Here is a 17,440-nt window from a genome sequence, read left to right as displayed (position 1 = left end):
GGAGTTTAGCAGGAAGTCCTGCACAGACGTTAGTGGTTTGGATGTAGTGTGGGAACTGCCAGCGCCTTTAAAGCGTCTTCATGGTGAAGACAGGAAGATTGCCTTCAACCACAACGCTAAGTTTAGACTAACGATCTCACCCAGAGCTTCAATGTCTGTTTCACTTCTTCCTCTCAAGATAACTCATCTCAAATGTGACTAATCGGTAGAAAGAAACTGGATATTCAAACATAAATCTCCCAAAAGTTAGTCAAATAACTTCCAATAATTTGGAAACAACAAAAATCCAAATGTATAACTGAAATAAAGTCATTTTAATCATTTTGTTTTTTATTAAGGGTTGTATTTGTTACACATGACAAATACTACATATACCATTATATCTTTACTTTATAATCTGCATCACACCTCGTTTCAACCCAAGAGTTTGACGGGAAGGTAAGGAGTTAACTTGTGATTTCAGGCTCTCTGTGGTGTCCTCGTGGTTTCTGTTAAAGAGTCTATTTAAGAGCAGCAGAGGAAACATGGCAGGAATTACCCTTCGTTAGGAAAGGTGCTCCTTCTCATTAGCTGCTCCACATCTAACGGCTCACTCATTGCTTGTGCATACTGAACAAAAATGAAGTTAATTGTTACCAATTGTGAAGAGAGTCTAAAAATATAAGCAGCTGGAGAAGGAAATGAAACTAATAAAATGTCTGTGCAGATGCAATGAGGCAGAGATGAATTATGTGGTCGCTGTGATTAATATAAAGAGGGATGTGAGTTCATCTTTAGTCGGTTATAAAGTCTTTCATCGTGCGGGCCAAAATATATTTAATTAAACTCAAGGATTATAGTTTGATATATTCCGAACATCAGAAGTTATGTTTAATCCAAGCAGCTAAGATTTGTACGTTTGAATGGGAATAAACATCTAGAGATGTTGAGCGGTGCGGCTCACACAACGATACAACCACTTTTAGACTACATGGTTTAAAGGCAGGACTGAACAGATTTGTGAGTTTTCATTTCATGAATGTTAATTTAAACATTTTGGTGACCCAAACATATTTGGTCAGTTGTACATAGCTCCAAGGTTTCGTGTCACTGCTGGTCGCGTGGAAACCAAGATGGTGACAACCAAAAATCCTAATCCCGAGGGCCAAAAACAACGAGTCGAGAGCAAAGAAACAGGATGACTCATGTGAAAAACGTACATGTTGATGAAAGCAACACAGCATTGGCCAAAAGCCAACTTATTTACTGCCCAAAACAACCTGTTCAGAAACACGTTTACGGCCAAAACCCAATGTGTTTCCTGCGCAGTATTCTGAGCCCCTACTCTCCCCATAACTGACAGCAACAAAAGTCCTACATTATTCAATTAAAATAAAGAAGTAAAAACAATAAGTGTGGCTTGATATGGAGTAAGAGGTTGATAAACGCTGTGAGAATGGATCTGCGGAGAGCATTCGCTCGCGATCTCAAGTCGTCTACAACATAAGTTTAGGGAGCTCTATAGAAGCCTATGGACATCCCGAAAAGTTGAAAATGTACGCTTAGGGCCGCGCCCCCCCTTGCGCTGGAAAAAGCCGACACAGGAGACCTTGACATAACGTCAACATAGGCCGACCTGGGAGAGAGGATGTGTTGCATGTTTAGAGACAAAAAACACAATGCCAACAACGGGCAAAAAGCAATATGTTGACGTACAGTATGTGTGGTTGACCTCGTTTACTTTCTACGCTTGTCTCCCAATAAGTCTCAGATTAACATACGTGAGCGTTTGATGGCACCAGTTACCTGTATATTTTCAAAGGTGTAATTGACAAACTACTTCTAAGCTATTTAGTAAAAGGTTTTTAAAAGTCTCTTATGTAAGGTAAGTTACGCACATCAGTTAAAATACGTCCAAGTTAACTCTTGGTTTCATTCGGTGCACCAACATCGGTCTCGTTATCTTTAAAAATCATGTTGTATCAATATTTTACAACACAAGACTTCTTCCTTGGCTCCTCTCATCATTAGAGGCTTCCACGTAGATATTTCAGTCCAAACGTTATGCAGTGAAAGGGGAGTATTTGTTGAATTAATATATTGGCACCAAACTAAGCGAGAACATGCTTTACGGAGACATTTTGGACGTAAGTAACACATTTTTCATGCTTAACATGTTAGTTTGGATTTAAGCAAAAGGAAAAATCAGCAGCGTTAAATTGAGTGACTTTAATATCCAGATAATCGATAAATTATTTGAGTATATCAGTGTTTCTTATCCTCCAGAATGCAGATGACAGATTGTGATTCTACGCACTGAAAGTTTATCTTAGTTGGAGTGAACGCTCTCTGTCCTCCCTCAGAAAACTCCCAGCTACTGCGGCGGGGAAGTCCTGGGATTAATGATGGCTTTCTTATCTCGGGTTTGTTTTATCATCTCGTTAAGCTGCAGAGTCTGTGAAAACACACTCACCCCGGCGTGTTGACCCACACGATACCGATGTGGCAGAAGAAAATACACTCCTTGTCTTTCTGGTTCTCGCAGGAGCAGCGCTTCACTCTCCGGTGGGCCGTGTGGGGGAGCTGCACCAGGGGGCCCTCCTCCACCGTGGGGCTCGTAATGGCGAATGTAGAGGCTAGAAAACACAAATAGAAGGTTAGCTTTTTCTTTATACGAAATATAAATAGTAAATAGTAAGAAATAAGTTTAGAGCAGAAACTCACTAGGTCGTGTTCCGGCAGAGAACAATATAAGAAGGTATTTTCACAGTTTTCATTACGCTGTGCTTTTACAATTGTTTGGTTGGTGTCAGACACTGCTCTATGAGTCAGATTTATTTTCAGGATTCTTTAAAAATGCTATTCCCACTGCAGTTCGGTTAGCTGCACCAGAGGACCCTCCTTCCAAACATTTATATTTAAGGAAAGAAAGCATCCAACACTTTTTTCTATGACCAAAATCCCTGCAGAACTTTAAACCTGCTAATCATTAGCATGTTAGCATTGTCATTGTGCGCATTTTAGCATGCTGATGTTAGCATGTAGCTCAAAGCACCAATGTGATTAAATATGGACTCTTTTCACCCTCTGTCTGAAACCAGAGCCCAGTGTGCTCTTATTGGTTAGCTGGCAGGCTCTGTTGTGATTGGTCAACCAGCTTAGAGATGTCCCGCCCCTTAACCTCACCATCACGTACAATGTGTTGGAGCGCTAGCGAGTGTTTCATAGTGATGTCAGGAAGTAAACAAAGTCCAATTGAGGCGTTTCTGGCAGGTTGAGATTTTAGCCTCTGCAGACCGTTAACATGCGCTAACATCAATAACACACTCTATAGGAGAGGGAACACCTCAGACAGCAGAATAGGGAATCTTTAAAATATTCTCCCATTTCATTATGAGAACACGAGGTAAGGATTGAATAGAAACACCAGATTTATTGAGATTTAATGAAGATTTATTTCTAAATCTTCATTGAAGCTGCAGCTCGGAGCTCTGTCTCTTGAGTTGTATTATTAGACAATTCTAACCAGACACAACCTTTATTTAAAAAGAATAAAAACGGAAAAAAGATTTACGGGACAAATATTCAGACGGGAGGGCGGTGGGGGAGTGCAGTGCAGAACAAAGGAGACAGAAAGGACTTCAGTTGGTCCGTCTTTGACCGTTTTGTGTTTGCAGCGTTTGGTTTCTGCAGCTTTTAGTAAACGCTGCATGTCTCCTCAAGCTGCTGAATGTTCTCTAAACGCTGCATGTCTCCTCAAGCTGCTGAGTGTTCTCTAAACGCTGCATGTCTCCTCAAGCTGCTGAATGTTCTCTAAACGCTGCATGTCTCCTCAAGCTGCTGAGTGTTCTCTAAACGCTGCATGTCTCCTCAAGCTGCTGAACGTTCTCTAAACGCTGCATGTCTCCTCAAGCTGCTGAACGTTCTCTAAACGCTGCATGTCTCCTCAAGCTGCTGAATGTTCTCTAAACGCTGCATGTCTCCTCAAGCTGCTGAATGTTCTCTAAACGCTGCATGTCTCCTCAAGCTGCTGAATGTTCTCTAAACGCTGCATGTCTCCTCAAGCTGCTGAATGTTCTCTAAACGCTGCATGTCTCCTCAAGCTGCTGAACGTTCTCTAAACGCTGCATGTCTCCTCAAGCTGCTGAACGTTCTCTAAACGCTGCCATGTCTCCTCAACCTGCTGAACGTTCTCTAAACGCTGCATGTCTCCTCAAGCTGCTGAATGTTCTCTAAACGCTGCATGTCTCCTCAAGCTGCTGAGTGTTCTCTAAACGCTGCATGTCTCCTCAAGCTGCTGAATGTTCTCTAAACGCTGCATGTCTCCTCAAGCTGCTGAGTGTTCTCTAAACGCTGCATGTCTCCTCAAGCTGCTGAATGTTCTCTAAATGCTGCATGTCTCCTCAAGCTGCTGAATGTCCTCTAAACGCTGCATGTCTCCTCAAGCTGCTGAATGTTCTCTAAACGCTGCATGTCTCCTCAAGCTGCTGAGTGTTCTCTAAACGCTGCATGTGTTGTTGCTGAAGATGTTTCTTCATGTGGAACCTTTGGGTTTTTATATCTGCATCCTTTCTTTTTACGCTGCTATGGACAGTCTTGCACCATGCACATTCCCAAAGACATTGAAGTGACTGTTTTTTGTATATATTGATGTTGTGTTTTATGTGTGCATATGTGTAAATGTGTCTGTTGGTTGTATATATATAGGATCTACATATTCTATATATATTTGTATACATATTTGTATTTTGAATTATTGTATTTTGTATTCAGGATTGTTGGAAAGGTTATTTCGATCTCTCTGTCTGCACAAACAGAGAGATGTACATTAAAGTTGACTTTGAAGCTGCAGCGCGTTTCTCCTGATGGAAGAGTTTGGGGCCGTTAGAGTGCGTTTGCACCAGCCGGCCTCCTTATAATCCAGGACAACTTGCAACACACAAATGGTCAAACTATCCCAGATGATTGCTCTTTTTGGCATTAAGCAATAATCCTCAAACACCTGCAGTGCAGTCGGTCAGGGCAACAGAAAGGATGTGTTTCCTGCAGAGAGAGAGAGCGTGATTTGTTCACACGTAGTCACCGGATACTCCAGGGATCATTTACTATACTTAGATCCATTTTCCCGAGTCTAAATTTAAGCCAGGTGTGAACGAGGCGCCAGTCCTGGGACTCAAGTGGTAATACGTGAGCGCCATGGACAAAAGTCAGCTTCCTGGAGATTTGAGATCATACAACAGCTAAAGAACAGAACAACCCTCATACGGTGAGCAGAGGGGTTTCTGATCTCCCTGCAGACGCCCACACATTCCCAGAGTGATCAAAGGCTGTGTGTGTGTGTGTGTGTGTGTGTGTGTGTGTGTGTGTGTGTGTGTGTGTGTGTGTGTGTGTGTGTGTGTGTGTGTGTGTGTGTGTGTGTGTGTGTGTGTGTGTGTGTGTGTGTGTGTGTGTGTGTGTGTGTGTGTGTGTGTGTGTGTGTGTGTGTGTGTGTGTGTGTGTGTGTGTGTGTGTGTGTGTGTGTGTGTGCTGTTATTCTGCCCTGATGGAGACCTTGTGGCCCAGAGTACATTAAGTCATTTCTGTCTCTGTCCTTTGTTCTGCACGGAACTCCCCACTGTCCTCCCGTCCGTAAATCTTTAAGTAAAGTTTGTGTCTGGTTAGAAATGTACATTACTACATCTCAAGAGACAAAGCTCCCAGCTGCAGCTTCTTAGAGATTTAGATATGAATCATCTTACTGATTTCTCCATTTGGAATTTCTATTCAATCCTTACCTCGTGTGCTCACAATGAAATGTTTTGAACAAGAAAGAGGCCTTATTCTGCTTTCTGTGGTGTTCCCTCTCCTGTGGTGTGTTATAGGTGTTACTTAGTGCATGTAAAACGTCTGCAGAGGCTAACAACGGAAACCAGGGGACACCAAAATGTGACGCACACAACTGTCTCTGTCCCTAAAATGTTTTATGAGCTTATTTGACCAATGTGATCACATGACTCCTTCTGATATGATAGCAGCTATTTTACCTCTGGTGATTGGTCAAGTTGACCAAAATATTTGGTGCCAAAAGGAGAACAAATATGATGACAAAGAAAAATGTTGGCAACAGAACAGATTAAAGTTGATGACAAATGGACAATAAAAAAAAAATGGATTCATTAAAATAGTTGACAAAAAGAAAAAGCTGAAAATCAACGCTGGAAAAAAGACGGAAAAAATAAGAGTTGCATTGTTTGGGGGATTATAAACTGTCTCTGTCTCAGAGTTAGTCGTCTCATAACTGTTAGTGTCTGTCAGTATGTCTGAAATGACTAGGTTAGCTACGTTAGCTAGCTAGCTTACAGCAGATCTGCAGTGACATCAGAAGGAGTCATGTGACCACATTGTTAAAATAAGACAAACATGTTAGGGAAGGTTCCAACAACAGAGAGATGTCTTACTCAAGAGAACATCAAGAGTCAAGACTGCTAAAAGGATGAGGGAAACACGAGGCACAGATGTCTTTAATATTGTATTTAAAAGGGAATGCTTCTGGCAGACAAACCAAGACCTTTGTCCTGGATTTCAAGAGAAACTTAACTTTTTCTGATTTATTATAGAACCAAGCCATTACTCTTTAATATAATGGGCAGAGTCCTTTGAAATAACTGATCTGTGCACCTGTTATTGTGGATGTTCACTTGATCCAATCCCTTTATATTGCTTTGTGTTAAAACCAGCTGTGAACGGGGTCTGGGTTTCCAACTCCCAAAGTGATCTGTTTAAATGTCCATCAATTGCTTTTTCCGCCTCGTGTCTGGACCCTGGGTGCGGCTCGGTAAATCAAAGCTATGGTTCTGTGTTGGTGATATGTGACCGCCCGGGGCTCGGACACAGCTGTGAGGAGGGTTCAGGTGCAGGTGTGTCCTCAGTGTGCACCTCGCCTGCCAGACAACCACTCAAGCACAGACACGACCCGTTCTGAATCTCTGGGATAATGGAGCTACTGTTCAGCGGGGTTCAAACCAAGGAGGCTTCATGCCAGACTTCTCAGGGACATTCCTCGCTTTTTCTCATTTTGTATTTCATATTAAAAGATCTGACGAGAGGTTGTTCTGATAATGATGATGGTAATCTAATTGGCAAGGCACAAAGTAAAGAACAAAACACAAGAGAAGAAACAAACTAGAAAGGTTCACTTCAGACCACTTAGCTCCCCTCCAGGCTTCAAAGGGACCGGGTAAACTGGGATGTATCCTCTCAAATCCTGCCTTACTCTGCTGGATCATGGGGTGTGGAATTACTCTGCAGGGGATACAGGTAAAAACAGAGAGCCATCTTTTCTCTGGATTTCAGTTTTTGAGCCACAAGAAAAGCCAAAATGTGGCTTGCAATGTAGCTGTTTAAAGCCTAGCATACTGTATTTGAGAAAATGCATATGGCTAGTGAAGCAGTAGCAGATCGGCTGTTTTTAGAAGAGTTAGGAGTACGCAGTTAGTGATGGCCTAAAACAGTCAACAAAATAGTTTGATATTCAAATCACTGCAACCACAAGAGGTCATCGAGGATACCGTCAGACCGAAAGCTGTGTGGTTCATAAAACATTTTCTTACTCAATATCAAGCCACGATTATTGTTTTTATTTTAAATTGTATAATGTCTGACTTTTTTTTGCCGTCCGTGAGGAAGAGAGAGATGGCTCTGAGCCTCAGAATACTGACATCTGTATTTTTAAAATATATTTTTCCTTCTTATTTGTTATTATTTGGTGCAGGCACAAAACAGACTACCAATACAAATACATTGCTTTTAAAATCTGTGACACGAAAAAAAATGGAAAAATTGTGTTGGTGAACACGAATCAATAGATTAATTTCGTGACTATAACACGAAATGCCGTGAGACTGGGTTGGAATATTAAACAAGATCAAGAAATATGCAAAATGATCTGCATAGACACACACAACGAAACACATGATCTGCAGTCTTAGGCTTGAGTTTAGACAAGACAAGAGAAGTAAAATACAGAAAATGTAAATATTTTGAGGCACGCTTCACCACTGCAACATTTGACAGAGTCCCCGATGTCTTGAAATGGTAACTGCAGTGCTTTCTGGGACCATCTTTGGAGGATAGCGTCTAGCCTCAGCTGCAGCAGTCAACATATAGCATCTGTTTGCTGTATTCCTTTCGTAATTAATAAAGTTACGATAATAAAATACATCTCTATGAAGTGAGAGAAGAAGTGATCACTGTTACTGGTGTCGGTGCTTCTCTGGTGTTTGCAGTTAGAGGTAAGATGGCTAATATTAAGCTAACAAAATGCTATCATGCATGAATAAACTACCAGCATATATCCCTTGTGTCGTGCATTTGGTTTCTCAGAAGTCCTTTAATAACGCTGGCTAAATGTATGCCAACATGTTTTTTAGGTCGCAGAGACAGATTTGGTAAGAAACACAGAGACTTTATTTGCAATATAACATTCAATAAAAGTCTCAAATGCTTTTATAAGGATTACATGTAGAGCTGTATTATCCAATGATTTCATGGAGGGTCATAGAGGTATAAGGTATCTCATTACATCTCTGGAAGGAGCCCCTAAACTCCGGCTCAGTTTAAATATCCTTAAAACGCTGATAATTACCAGCTGCTGGCTTGACCCGGCTCCTTGAGCTCAACATCCCAGAGAACTCAACAACTTGCTGTTTATTAAACAAACACACGGATTAAGATGCCTGGGGAATGTTATATCTTTTTAGAGTTTCAATTCAAACTCAATAAATGATTTGACACAGCCTCCTTATCTCCGGTGAGAGCAAACACGACCTCCCGACCGGCTGCTCCGGTAACTCTGGTCGCTGCCAAACCGAACTGAGGTGTTTTGTGCTGATGCTGAAAAGAAAGCTGCAGGTTTTAATCCATTTGACACGGGGATGTCCCGCCACTCAGCCACGGTCATCACATTTCCTCCTGAAAACACGGCATCAGCTAACGCTCTGGAAGCAGCCGACAGATAGTGTAGAGCGAGCTGGGGTTTACAGATTTAACCCTAACCCTTTAAAGGTCTCCTATCACGCTATTTTTAGGCATATATTATGGTTCTCGGATTTATACAAATATATAAAAACATGTCTATGATGTGTTTTGCTCAAAATACAAACATAATAGTAGGACGGCAAACATGACTCGAACATGACTCAAACATGACTCAAACATGACTCAAACATAACTCAAACATAACTCCAACATGACTCGAACATAACTCAAACATGACTCCAACATGACTCAAACATAACTCAAACATGACTCCAACATGACTTCAACATGACTCAAACATAACTCCAACATGACTCCAACATGACTCCAACATGACTCCAACATGACTCAAACATGACTCCAACATGACTCCAACATGACTCAAACATGACTCAAACATAACTCAAACATGACTCCAACATGACTCCAACATGACTCAAACATAACTCCAACATGACTCAAACATGACTCAAACATAACTCAAACATGACTCCAACATGACTCCAACATGACTCAAACATAACTCCAACATGACTCGAACATGACTCCAACATGACTCCAACATGACTCAAACATGACTCCAACATGACTCCAACATGACTCCAACATAACTCAAACATGACTCAAACATGACTCGAACATAACTCAAACATGACTCAAACATGACTCAAACATGACTCAAACATAACTCAAACATGACTCAAAAATGACTCAAACATGACTCAAACATAACTCAAACATAACTCAAACATGACTCGCACATGACTCAAACATGACTCAAACATAACTCAAACATGACTCAAGCATGACTCAAACATGACTCGAACATGACTCAAACATAACTCAAACATGACTCAAACATAACTCAAACATAACTCAAACATGACTTGAACATGACTCGAACATGACTCAAACATAACTCAAACATGACTCAAACATGACTCAATAATAACTCAAACATGACTCGAACAAAACTCGAACATGACTCAAACATGACTCCAACATGACTCCAACATGACTCCAACATAACTCAAACATGACTCAACATGACTCCAACATGACTCCAACATGACTCAAGCATGACTCAAACATGACTCCAACATGACTCAAACATAACTCAAACATGACTCAAACATGACTCAAACATGACTCCAACATAACTCAAACATAACTCAAACATGACTCAAACATAACTCCAACATGACTCAAACATAACTCAAACATGACTCAAACATAACTCAACATGACTCAAACATGACTCAAACATAACTCAAACATGACTCAAACATAACTCCAACATGACTCCAACATAACTCAAACATGACTCAACATGACTCGAACATGACTCGAACATGACTCAAGCATGACTCAAACATGACTCCAACATGACTCCAACATGACTCCAACATAACTCAAACATGACTCCAACATGACTCCAACATGACTCCAACATAACTCAAACATGACTCAACATGACTCCAACATGACTCCAACATGACTCAAGCATGACTCAAACATGACTCCAACATGACTCAAACATAACTCAAACATGACTCAAACATGACTCAAACATGACTCCAACATAACTCAAACATAACTCAAACATGACTCAAACATAACTCCAACATGACTCAAACATAACTCAAACATGACTCAAACATAACTCAACATGACTCAAACATGACTCAAACATAACTCAAACATGACTCAAACATAACTCCAACATGACTCCAACATAACTCAAACATGACTCAACATGACTCGAACATGACTCGAACATGACTCAAGCATGACTCAAACATGACTCCAACATGACTCAAACATGACTCCAACATAACTCAAACATGACTCAACATGACTCGAACATGACTCGAACATGACTCCAACATAACTCAAACATGACTCAACATGACTCGAACATGACTCGAACATGACTCAAGCATGACTCAAACATGACTCCAACATAACTCAAACATGACTCAACATGACTCAAACATGACTCGAACATAACTCAAAAATAACTCAAACATAACTCAAAAATAACTCAAACATGACTCAAACATGACTCAAACATGACTCAAACATGACTCGAACATAACTCAAACATAACTCCAACATGACTCAAACATAACTCAAAAATAACTCAAACATAACTCAAACATGACTCGAACATGACTCGAACATAACTCAAAAATAACTCAAACATAACTCAAAAATAACTCAAACATAACTCAAACATGACTCAAACATGACTCAAACATGACTCGAACATAACTCAAACATAACTCCAACATGACTCAAACATAACTCAAAAATAACTCAAACATAACTCCAACATGACTCCAACATGACTGAAACATGACTCCAACATAACTCAGACATGACTCGAACATGACTCAAACATGACTCAGACATGACTCAAACATAACTCAAACATGACTCAAACATAACTCAAACATGACTCAAACATAACTCAAACATAACTCAAACATGACTCCAACATAACTCAGACATGACTCGAACATGACTCAAACATGACTCAAACATAACTCAAACATGACTCAAACATGAGTCAAACATGACTCAAACATAACTCAAACATGACTCAAACATAACTCAAACATAACTCAAACATGACTCAAACATAACTCAAACATGACTCAATATAACTCAAGCATGACTCAAACATAACTCAAACATAACTCAAACATGACTCAAACATAACTCAAACATGACTCAATATAACTCAAGCATGACTCAAACATAACTCAAACATAACTCAAACATGACTCGAACATAACTCAAACATAACTCAAACATGACTCGAACATGACTCAAACATGACTCAAACATGACTCCAACATGACTCCAACATGACTCCAACATAACTCAAACATGACTCCAACATGACTCCAACATGACTCCAACATAACTCAAACATGACTCCAACATGACTCAAACATAACTCAAACATAACTCAACCATGACTCAAACATGACTCAAACATAACTCAAACATAACTCAAACATGACTCGAACATGACTCAAACATGACTCAAACATGACTCCAACATGACTCCAACATGACTCCAACATAACTCAAACATGACTCCAACATGACTCCAACATGACTCCAACATAACTCAAACATGACTCAAACATGACTCGAACATAACTCGAACATGACTCAAACATGACTCCAACATGACTCCAACATGACTCCAACATAACTCAAACATGACTCCAACATGACTCGAACATGACTCAAACATAACTCCAACATGACTCCAACATGACTCAAACATGACTCCAACATGACTCGAACATGACTCAAACATAACTCAAACATGACTCAAACATAACTCCAACATGACTCCAACATAACTCGAACATGACTCAAACATGACTCGAACATGACTCAAGCATGACTCAAACATGACTCGAACATGACTCGAACATAACTCGAACATGACTCAAACATGACTCCAACATAACTCAAACATGACTCAAACATGACTCAAACATGACTCAAACATGACTCAAACATAACTCAAACATGACTCAAACATGACTCGAACATAACTCAAACATAACTCAAACATGACTCAAGCATGACTCAAACATGACTCAAACATGACTCCAACATGACTCCAACATGACTCCAACATGACTCAAACATGACTCCAACATAACTCAGACATGACTCGAACATGACTCAAACATGACTCAGACATGACTCGAACATGACTCAAACATAACTCAAACATAACTCAAACATAACTCAAACATAACTCAAGCATGACTCAAACATAACTCAAACATAACTCAAACATAACTCAAACATAACTCAAACATAACTCAAGCATGACTCAAACATAACTCAAACATAACTCAAACATGACTCAAACATAACTCAAACATAACTCAAACATGACTCCAACATGACTCCAACATGACTCCAACATGACTCCAACATGACTCAAACATGACTCCAACATAACTCAGACATGACTCGAACATGACTCAAACATGACTCAGACATGACTCAAACATAACTCAAACATAACTCAAGCATGACTCAATATAACTCAAACATGACTCAAACATAACTCAAACATAACTCAAACATGACTCAATTATGACTCAAACATAACTCAAACATAACTCAAACATGACTCAAGCATGACTCAAACATGACTCAAGCATAACTCAAACATAACTCAAGCATGACTCATACATGACTCACTCAAACATGACTCAAGCATGACTCCAACATGACTCAAGTATGACTCAAGCATGACTCAAACATGACTCAAACATGACTCAAACATAACTCAAACATGACTCCAACATGACTCACTCAAACATGACTCAAGCATGACTCAAGCATGACTCCAACATGACTCACTCAAACATGACTCAAGCACAACTCAAACATAACTCAAACATGACTCCAACATAACTCAAACATGACTCAAGCATGACTCAAACATGACTCAAGCATAACTCAAACATAACTCAAGCATGACTCATACATGACTCACTCAAACATGACTCAAGCATGACTCCAACATGACTCAAGTATGACTCAAGCATGACTCAAACATGACTCAAACATGACTCAAACATAACTCAAACATGACTCCAACATGACTCACTCAAACATGACTCAAGCATGACTCAAGCATGACTCCAACATGACTCACTCAAACATGACTCAAGCACAACTCAAACATAACTCAAACATGACTCCAACATGACTCACTCAAACATGACTCAAGCATGACTCAAGCATGACTCCAACATGACTCAAGCATGACTCAAGCATGACTCAAGCATGACTCCAACATGACTCAAGCATGACTCAAGCATGACTCCAACATGACTCAAACATGACTCAAGCATGACTCCAACATGACTCAAACATGACTCAAACATGACTCAAACATGACTCACTCATGACTCACTCAAACATGACTCAAGCCTGACTCCAACATGACCCAAACATGACTCAAACATGACTCCAACATGACTCAAGCATGACTCACTCAAACATGACTCAAGCATGACTCAAACATGACTCAAACATGACTCACTCAAACATGACTCAAGCATGACTCAAACATAATTCAAACATAACTCAAACATGACTCAAACATGACTCAAACATAACTCAAACATGACTCAAACATGACTCAAACATAACTCAAACATGACTCAAACATGACCCAAGCATAACTCAAACATAACTCAAACATGACTCAAACATGACTCAAACATAACTCAAGCATGACTCAAACATGACTCAAACATGACCCAAGCATAACTCAAACATAACACAAACATGACTCAAGCATGACTCAAACATGACTCAAACATAACTCAAGCATAACTCAAACATGACTCAAACATAACTCAAACATAACTCAAGCATGCCTCAAACATGACTCAAACATTACTCAAACATAACTCAAACATGACTCAAACATGACTCAAACATGACTCAAACATAACTCAAATATAACTCAAACATGACTCAAGCATGACTCAAACATGACTCAAACATAACTCAAACATAACTCAAACATGACCCAAGCATGACTCAAACATAACTCGAACATGACTCAAACATGACTCAAACATAACTCAAACATAACTCAAACATGACTCAATTATGACTCAAACATGAATCAAACATAACTCAAACATAACTCAAACATGACTCAAGTATGACTCAAACATGACTCAAACATAACTCAAACATAACTCAAACATGACCCAAACATAACTCAAACATGACTCAAGCATGACTCAAACGTGACTCAAACATAACTCAAACATAACTCAAACATTACTCCAACATGACTCAAGTATGACTCAAACATAACTCAAACATAACTCAAACATAACTCAAACATGACTCAAACATGACTCAAACATAACTCAAGCATGACTCAAACATGACTCAAACATAACTCAAACATAACTCAAACATAACTCAAGCATGACTCAAACATGACTCAACATAACTCAAACATAACTCAAACATAACTCAAACATAACTCAAACATGACTCAACATAACTCAAGCATGACTCAAACATGACTCAAACATGACTCAAGCATGACTCAAACATAACTCAAACATGACTCAAGCATATCTCAAACTCAAACATAACTCAAACATAACTCAAACATGACTCAAACATGACTCACTCAAACATGACTCAAACATGACTCAAACATAACTCAAACATAACTCAAACATGACTCAAACATGACTCACTCAAACATGACTCAAGCATGATTCAAGCATGACTCAAGCATGACTCCAATATGACTCAAACATGACTCACTCAAACATGACTCAAACATGACTCAAGCATGACTCAAACATGACTCAAGCATGACTCAAAAATAACTCAAACATGACTCAAGCATGACTCAAACATGACTCGAACATGACTCAAGCATGACTCAAAAATAACTCAAACATGACTCAAGCATGACTCAAACATAACTCAAACATAACTCAAACATCACTCAAGCATATCTCAAACTCAAACATAACTCAAACATAACTCAAACATGACTCAAACATGACTCACTCAAACATGAGTCAAACATGACTCAAACATAACTCAAACATGACTCACTCAAACATGACTCAAGCATGATTCAAGCATGACTCAAGCATGACTCCAACATGACTCAAACATGACTCACTCAAACATGACTCAAACATGACTCAAGCATGACTCAAGCATGACTCAAAAATAACTCAAACATGACTCAAGCATGACTCAAACATGACTCAACATGACTCAAACATGACTCGAACATGACTCAAGCATGACTCAAAAATAACTCAAACATGACTCAAGCATGACTCAAACATGACTCAAACATGACTCAAGCATGACTCAAAAATAACTCAAACATGACTCAAGCATGACTCAAACATAGCTCAAACATGACTCAAGCATATCTCAGACTCAAACATAACTCAAACATGACTCAAACATGACTCAAACATAACTCAAACATGACTCAAACATGACTCAAACATGACTCAAACATGACTCACTCATGACTCAAGCATGACTCAAACATGACTCAATCATGACTCAAACATGACTCAAATATGACTCAAACATGACTCAAACATGACTCAAACATGACTCAATCATGACTCAAACATGACTCAAATATGACTCAAACATGACTCAAACATGACTCACTCATGACTCAAGCATGACTCAAACATGACTCAATCATGACTCAAACATGACTCAAATATGACTCAAGCATGACTCAAAAATAACTCAAACATGACTCAAGCATGACCCAAGCATGACTCAAGCATGACTCACTCAAACATGACTCAAGCATGACCCAAGCATAACTCAAACATGACTCAAACATGACTCAAACATAACTCAAGTATGACTCAAACATAACTCAAGCATGACTCAAACATGACTCAAACATGACCCAAGCATAACTCAAACATAACACAAACATGACTCAAGCATGACTCAAACATGACTCAAACATAACTCAAGCATAACTCAAACATGACTCAAACATGACTCAAAATAACTCAAGCATGACTCAAACATGACTCAAACATGACCCAAGCATAACTCAAACATAACACAAACATGACTCAAGCATGACTCCAACATGACTCAAGTATGACTCAAGCATGACTCAAACATGACTCAAACATGACTCAAGCACGACTCAAACATAACTCAAACATGACTCCAACATGACTCACTCAAACATGACTCAAGCATGACTCAAGCATGACTCCAACATGACTCAAGCATGACTCAAGCATGACTCCAACATGACTCAAACATGACTCAAGCATGACTCCAACATGACTCAAACATGACTCAAACATGACTCAAACTTGACTCACTCAAACATGACTCAAGCCTGAATCCAACATGACCCAAACATGACTCAAACATGACTCCAACATGACTCAAGCATGACTCACTCAAACATGACTCAAGCATGACTCAAACATGACTCAAGCATGACTCAAACATGACTCAAACATGACTCACTCAAACATGACTCAAGCATGACTCAAACATAATTCAAACAAAACTCAAACATGACTCAAACATAACTCAAACATAACTCAAACATGACTCAAACATAACTCAAACATGACTCAAACATGACCCAAGCATAACTCAAACATAACTCAAACATGACTCAAACATGACTCAAACATAACTCAAGCATGACTCAAACATAACTTAAGCATGACTCAAACATGACTCAAACATGACCCAAGCATAACTCAAACATAACACAAACATGACTCAAGCATGACTCAAACATGACTCAAACATAACTCAAGCATAACTCAAACATGACTCAAACATGACTCAAACATAACTCAAGCATGCCTCAAACATGACTCAA

The 17,440-nt window shown here is 39.4% G+C and overlaps 1 protein-coding gene across 1 annotated transcript in view; it reads right to left on the bottom strand.

Moving 5' to 3' along the window:
• The window catches only part of LOC307016495 (uncharacterized protein), a 41,367-nt gene that overhangs the window by 8,466 nt on the left and 15,461 nt on the right, over positions 1-17,440 (bottom strand). Inside the window, exon 2 of the mRNA XM_079645607.1 lies at positions 2,453-2,615. Within this exon, the coding sequence (XP_079501733.1) occupies positions 2,453-2,615 (163 nt within the window). The remainder of the gene's footprint in view (positions 1-2,452; positions 2,616-17,440) is intronic.

This window comes from Notothenia rossii (genome assembly GCF_949606895.1).
Source record: "Notothenia rossii genome assembly, chromosome: 8".
Classification (NCBI taxonomy): Eukaryota; Metazoa; Chordata; class Actinopteri; order Perciformes; family Nototheniidae; genus Notothenia; species Notothenia rossii.
The sequence above is the reverse complement of the archived record's forward strand: the minus strand, read 5'-3'. Positions and strand labels throughout refer to the sequence as shown.